The sequence below is a fragment of the Gekko japonicus genome, unplaced genomic scaffold, assembly GCF_001447785.1.
Source record: "Gekko japonicus isolate JY-2015 unplaced genomic scaffold, Gekko_japonicus_V1.1 scaffold785, whole genome shotgun sequence".
In the NCBI taxonomy this organism is placed as follows: Eukaryota; Metazoa; Chordata; class Lepidosauria; order Squamata; family Gekkonidae; genus Gekko; species Gekko japonicus.
This window is the reverse complement of record NW_015160232.1, coordinates 120,757-128,017: the sequence shown is the minus strand read 5'-3', so window position 1 is coordinate 128,017 and position 7,261 is coordinate 120,757. Positions and strand designations below refer to the sequence as shown.

Genomic DNA, 7,261 nt, shown 5'->3' with positions numbered 1-7,261 from the left:
GCTCGGCCAGCCCGGCCGCCGCCGCCGCTCCGTTTCTCTGGCGAGCGGCCGAGCGAGAGAGCCACGAGGCCGCAGGCAGCCCCTGATCCCGCTGCCCTTAATTTCGTTCCTGCAATGTGCCGATACAATGGCACCAAACTTTTAAACAACAAAAAAAGAGGAGGTGGACTAATGGGCGTGGAAAAAATGGGGAGGGGGGAGTGGGAGGGCGCAATCACCGCGAAGCAAACGGAAAATCCTGGGATTTGAGGATGTCAGCTGCTGCGAAGCAAATGGGGGAAGCTCCGGGCCAAAGGGAAGCATCGAAACAAATGGTGTGAAACCAACGAGATGCTCCGGAGGAAAGAGAGGGCTCACCGCGGGCCAAAGTCCCGTGAGAAATCGCCCTCAGTAAACTGGGTGACTATCACAAAAGCAGCAGTACCAGGCGAACCACTGGCAAAGCGGGGGCTTTTACATCATCAGAGGACTCCCAAGTTACACAGGAAAACATGACTTTGTAAGCTGACCAAAAGAAAACAACACACACACACACCTGCCGAATTCTGATGAGGACCCAGCATGCCTCAAGAGGCACAGGACGTTGAAAGCAATCGAGGATAAAAAGGAAAGAAAACAGAAAGAGGACACTGGCTTGCTCAAGCTTATGAAAATGTATAGACTCCTGGAGGAGGTAGGCCTACTTTTATGTTGGAAGGGGAACAGTGAAGGCAGCAGGGAAAATTTATGGACTTGGCTAAAGTTCTAATCTGGATTCTAGCTTTAGATCCCCCCAAAAAGCACTTTTTAAAAATAGGGTGGGTTTTATCTGCAGAAGGGGTGCTGTACTTTTTAAATTGAATCTAAAAATACTTTTTTTTTGTATTTCAGTTTGTAAGGCATAAAATCTTAATATACTTCTGATGTCGAATGTAACTGTTTTTACACAGGTTATAAATGTCTGTTTATTTGCAGCTGAGACACAGGGTGCAGTGAGGAGGAAGGAAGGGAGCCTCAAAGGACCATTCAACCCTCAGGACATGGAGAATCTTAGAAGACGCCTGAAAGGGGAAAAAAACCTTGGATGTGAGGATTAACAGAGACTGCAGAAGACTGGCATATTTCAACTGTCTCCAAAATGTTACAGGCAACAACTTTAGCCTAGAAAATCTCAGGCTGCTACATAATGTCCTAGGTTCTATCCCAGCAGCCATTTTCGTCTTGCTTTAAGCCATGCAAGTTCCTAGACCTCCTGAGAGAGAATTCCCAAAGGGAATGGGGGAGGAGCAGGGGGAACCGAGGCCTTTGGCTGGCTCAGAACAGGAAGTCTTTAACTAAACAGCCTAAAAGATTCTGCAGATCCCAGGAGGCTTATAGACTATTTTGGTCAAATCCTTTATTTTGGAAGAAAGGAATCCCTACTCTCCTCTTTTCATACAAGTTATGCAAAAGGAAGGGGGTTTTGTTTGTTTTTAAAGAAATGTTGGTTGTTGAGGCATCTTTGCCTACTGAAGTTACTTAGTGCTGGCTAAAGCTAGGTAAGTGGGAAATAGCAACAACAACTTATTCCACAACATCCTTTCTTTGAGAAAAAACTAATGCAGTCCTATGAGTGGAGCAGTCCATGACAGACAAAAGGGTTGTAACACAGAGATGCAGGATAGAGTGCCTCCCGGTCCCCATCAGATTGGTTCTTATACTGAAATATGCCTTTTCAGCTCAGCCCTTTTTCTAGCTCTGTGGAAAAACCGTGTCAACCCATTTTGTTAACAAAAATTAATTATAACCAATGAATAAAAACTGCCAGCTAGTAAAGTATTACATATTTACACCGCCCTTCTTCAAGGATTCTGGGTCAACATACACGTTTCTCCCTTCAGTCCTGTAAGGTAGGTTATGTTGAGAAAGAATAACTGGCTCAAGATGGCTAGGGAGTTTCACGGGGATTTGGATCTAGAGGCCTAGCCAAACACACTAACCAAACACTGCCGCCAACAACTATCGTATCATACAGTTCTAAGAAAGTGTTTACTAGAAACATCTGTCAGCACATCCTTATCATAGAGTCCTAAAGCATGAAGTTAGACAAAACTATTCATATTTAGGAAAACAAATAGCTTTTGTACCTGAGGGGAAAGGAGCTAGAATACTGGTATCAGATAGGCAAGCAGGCTAATTTTGTGCAGTATGCTTATCTACTTTATAAAATTACGTGAGACAGGAAAGATAGTCATAGGATGTCATCTTAGAATACAAGAGATTCAAGTTCAGTTCCCTGTTCTGCTCAGTTTGAATTTAGACGTATCACCTAATTATTGTTCAGTGAAAACAACATTCATAACACTTCCTTACCTTAAGGCCTATATCATAGGTGGACTCACCAAAGCGTGGGAGGTGGTCAGATACTGCAATAAAGTCTGTTTCCCAGTTGTCTACTTGCCTTCAATGACTAGCCTTATAGCAGCCCTTTTGGAGCAGCCTTATAGTTTTTCTTTTTACTGAAGTCCGTAAACCATATAACTGGCATACATGTGCTTAAATGGTCTTATTCTCCTATTGGTTACATGAACTTTATGACAGCCTTTTTCAAAGGAAGCGCATGACATGCCAATAAAATATCCCTCGTCATATTCATCAATCAACGTAGCGTCTGCCAACTGCAGTTTCATCACCACACAGTTTATAAATTCAAGACCGGTTAGCAAACCTTTTGGCAGAGGTCCAGCACAGGCCCTCGAGTCAGTTCTGCATTTTACTTACATGATGACTGGGGTGCAGCAGGTTTAGGGCACTGGGCAACATTCTGTCCTCATTTATACTTAACCAGGTTACTGTCTTCCACCCAGAAAATATCCATTAACCTATCTAGTGGTGAGATGGTTGACATTTCACCAGTAGAAAGTCTGCCTTTGATGTGGTTCCACAAATCTGGGCAGCATTTGGTTCAAGTGATCGATTTACAGTACACTCCTGTGCAGAGTTACTCCAGTCTAAACACATCCATTTCAATGAGTTTAGAATGATGCATTTCTGCATAGGATTGTATTGCCAGATTGCTATCTCTATCCATCCTGAGAACTCAGGTTAAGGGACAGCATTTTAAAAAGCAACAATAGAACCAACTGTTTTAAATTACTAAATAGAAAATATGATCTCAAAAAATGCTTTATACCAGCTTGCCCTGGCCACCAAAAGCTAGCTCAAACAAAGCAATAGCACCTCAGGCATTGTAGGGTTGCCGCCTCTGACTTGAGATGTTCCTGGAGATGTAGGGGTGATATATGGAGAGGGCGAGGTTTGGGGAGGGGGCTCAGGTGGGATGTGAGGCCATATATTCCACCCTCTGAAGCTGCCATTTCCTGTAGAAATCTGTTGTCAGGAGTTCACTTATAGTTTCAGGAGTGCTCCAGGCTCCACCTTGAAGTTGAGTTGGCGACCCTGTATTAAAATGTAGGCTGGTAGAAAGTCCCTTGCCTGACCACCGGTAGAAAGTAAGAATCACTTCCAGGGTAAAGAGCTGGACAGCTTTGCAGACCGGGGGTGGGGGGGGATGGCTCTTTTTTGGCCACTGGTCCTCAAATGTATGGTATCAACAGGAAAATGTTTATGGACTAGTGATTTTTCTGGGCTTATTTTTAAAAGCTGTTCAAGCACTGACTTACAGTAGGTCTTCAGGACACCGGAGCGGCAGGTTTGCAGCCAACTACAGAGAACATGTTTCTGCATGCCTTTATTGGATGGGTGCAGATGGATAAATGGAAGAGGGTATTCCTGGACGGCTGCACATAGGGAACGGGGCAGACTCAAAGGTATGCAGAGCCCAAGCTGCCTGGGCTTCCACTCCATGGGAACCCGCCAACAACAGCATTTTAGAAAAGAGAGTAATGTTGACGAAATCTCAATTTACAGTTGAATTTCCCTGTTAGAACAGTTGCCTTCTGGAACAAGGAATAAAATAAATACATTCAATTCTCAAGTACAAATTCAGTTATGTACGCAGGACCACACAAGATCATTTGTTTCCAAAAGCTTACTAAAGAATTGCTAAAAATGAAGTTGGCTCAGCAGCTACTCATTTTCTAGTATCAAAACATGTACTGAGCAAGCCACATTAGTATACATCTCCTTTTTACACACATATAAAAATGTATAGCATAGGTTAAAATATATCTTGGTGTGCTGCCATGCCAGCCTGTTGAAAATACTAACCTGTTTGTTCACAGGGTTGGCGGGACAGGGCCGTAAACATCTCCTTGTTCAAACTACATGGTAGGAGAAATACACATTCAGCATCAGATTAGTTGATGAAAACAATATGTGAGTCACAACGAAATAGTCTCAGACTGTCAAATATTCTTTACCCTGTTAAAAAAAGCTCAGGACAAAAAACATTTCCCAGAGAAGGGAAGAAGGCTTTTTGAAATACAAGATCTGGAAATAGAACACATGAACACACAAAGCTGCCTTTTACTGAGTGAAAGTATTGGTCTACCAAGGTCTACCTGGACCGGTAGCAACTCCCTTAGGTTTCAAATAGAGATCTTTCACATCACGTACTCTCTTGAATTGGAGATGCCAGGGATTGAACCAGAGACCTTCCGACATGCAAAACAAACACTCTACCCACTTGACCGTGGCCCTCCAGAAAAGAGGGAGAGACATAGCTGTCCAGACCACAGGGCAGAGCGATCCAATTCTCAGACAGCAGAAATATAGGACACAGCAAGAAGAGAGCTCCCTTAAAGATCAAAATAAAGCAGGAGTCCAGGGGCACCTTAAAGACTGATTTCCAGACTCCAATTTTATTTTGCAGCTACAGACTAATACAGCTGCTCATCTGGAACAACGAATCAAAGCAAGCTCCTCCAACGTCCAAGGGCGAGTTACGTTTTGTACTCAGATATAGACAGCTGGGTATAATGTGCATCCTGTGTTCATCAACTGGGAGGTTCACATATAATCCAGTACGTGCTCTTTTGGAAGACTCTCAAGCGGGGAGCGGGGGGGGGGTCCAATCACCACTTCCTTATATTTTAAAGATTCATTTAGTACAGACGCGCCTTTCAGACTTGGTAAGAGGTACACATGTTCTGTACTCAAGTACTTGAGTACAAAATGTAAAGTGAAAATCAGCCCTCACTTGCGTAGCAGAGGCAGAACAGGAGGAGAGCAGGAGCAACTGGACTACGGCAGGCGAACGGCACAGCTTACTGTGTGTGGTTAGACACAGCAGAAGAAGCACAGAGATGCTTGTGTTGGATGTCTCTGTGTGTGTGTGTGTGTGTTCACAGGTCTGGCAATCGTGTATACAGAAACGAATTGCAGTGGCCGTGTCTGTGTGTAGCAAAGGCAATTCTCAGATCCTCGTGGAGGCGGAAAGGGACATCGAGGCACAGTTGACTTATGACAACCCCGTGGGGCTTTCAAGGAAAGGGATGTTCAGAGGCGGTTTGCCATTGCCTGCCTCCATGTCACAGCCCTGGTATTCCTCTGAGAGATCTCTCCCACCCAAATACCACCGAGGGCTGGCCCTACTACTTAGCTTCTGAGATTGGGCTAGTCTGGGCTATCCAGGACAGGACTCTCAGATCCTAATTGGGCATATGACGGGGACTCATCAGATGAGAAGATGAGAGAGAAAGAGAATGTGAAAGGGAGAAGCGGCATGTCCAGAAATGTCCACGTGTACAGGCAGCATGATATGGGCTTTGCATATACGTGTGTGCGAATTTACACAGAGAAGGGTCTGTGTTGTGTTTGCATGAGAAAAAGCACATGAGTATGCATCACGTTCAACATGAACAGCCCACTGGAGGAGAGGTCCCTGTGTTTTGTACCCAGAGATTGCAGCCACAGTCTGGGGCAGACCTTGGTCAGGCAACAGACCTTGGACACCTTTTTAGATGGTAAAGGCAACACCAGGCCTCGATTGTCCTAAGCAAGGGGCTTAGCATGTATGTGAGCGCGCGCGCGCAGACACACACACACAGAAATTACTTGGGAACTTCCATTCAAATGAACTAATATCAGTGCTGCTGAACACACTCTCCAGCTCCTATTATTTTTTAAAGTGTAGTGTAGAATGACAAGCATTTGAATGAAAATGTGGTCTGTCTAAATAAAGAACTCCTACAAACAAAAGCAATAAGTTAAAAAGTTTCGAGAGCGACCCAAGTCCCTGCTGGTTGAGTATGTCCCAAATACCTTCATGTTGTCCCCGCACGGGTCTCTTTTCTAAATACGTATTGCCGACGCACCACCTGAGCGAGGGTTTTTTTTTTGTCTCTGACCTTACCTCGCTGCCCATTGCTCCCTCCGATCTATCCATCGTTTGAGATCAGTGCTGGAAAGACACTTCCGTCAATGTCACCCACGCAGGAATTCCTAGGACGCCCCCCCCTCCCCCATGTAGATCTGAATGTGGGCACACACACCCCGCGCGCCAGGGTATGCAGTCTGCCCCCCCCCCCAAACCCCCCCCCCCCGACCCTCCACGAATGGCCCATGCAGCATTCGGCAAGCGGACAAAGTATGCTCCACTGCACACCTCACCCCCCCCCCACGTCAGAAAACACACACACACACACACACACACACACGGTACCTCTTCTCTTCCGCAGCCGCCGTCGGGTTGAGGGATGGCAGGCGGCCGTCCCTGTTGGCCAGGCTTCCCGGGCGAGCGCCACTAGCTTCTGCTCGGATCCTGCGGGAAGGGGGCAGGGGGCCGTCGCCGCTCCGACCGGGGCTCCATCATCATCCCCCTCGTCGCCAAGGCAAGAATGCCGGAGCGGGAGGAGGAGGCGGCCCCTTTCGGCAGCGCGTTTCCCCCCCTGGGCCAGCCCGGCGCAGAGCTGCCCCCTCGCCGGCTATAAATCCGCCCGGGGCTGCCGCTGGCCCCTCCCTCCTCTGCTGCAGCCGGGCGAGAGAGCGGCGCCGGGGGAGGGGAGCAGCAGCGGGCACCCAGGGAAAGGAGCCCCGCCGCCGCCGCCGCCCCTGCAGTGCAAGTGCACCGGCCGGCCGCCTCTCCGGAGCCGCCGCCTCCTCCTCCTCCTCCAGAGCAAGGCAAGGCTGCAGCAGGCCTCGGCAGAAGAGACTGCAGATGAGGAAATCGGGAGACGAATCCTCCCCCCCCCCACACACACACCGTGTGCCTGAGATCATAGGGCCGCACACACTGCCCGCCCCCCTGGCTTTGCTGTTGGGGGCAAGACGTCGCTGGTGTTCTCAGACATGCCCTTCTGTTATTTATTTAAGTACATTTTAATCCCCGAAGAGCTCAGGT

The 7,261-nt window shown here is 47.4% G+C and overlaps 1 protein-coding gene across 1 annotated transcript in view; it reads right to left on the bottom strand.

Annotated features, from left to right (window-relative positions):
• The window catches only part of ENTPD3 (ectonucleoside triphosphate diphosphohydrolase 3), a 34,518-nt gene extending 27,536 nt beyond the window's left edge, over positions 1 to 6,982 (bottom strand). The window contains exons 1-2 of the mRNA XM_015412454.1: positions 6,584 to 6,982; positions 4,189 to 4,241 (exon numbers count right to left, since the gene is read on the bottom strand). Coding sequence (XP_015267940.1) covers positions 4,189 to 4,228 — 40 coding nt within the window. The 5' untranslated portion in view covers positions 4,229 to 4,241; positions 6,584 to 6,982. The remainder of the gene's footprint in view (positions 1 to 4,188; positions 4,242 to 6,583) is intronic.
• Between the last annotated feature and the right edge of the window lie 279 nt (positions 6,983 to 7,261).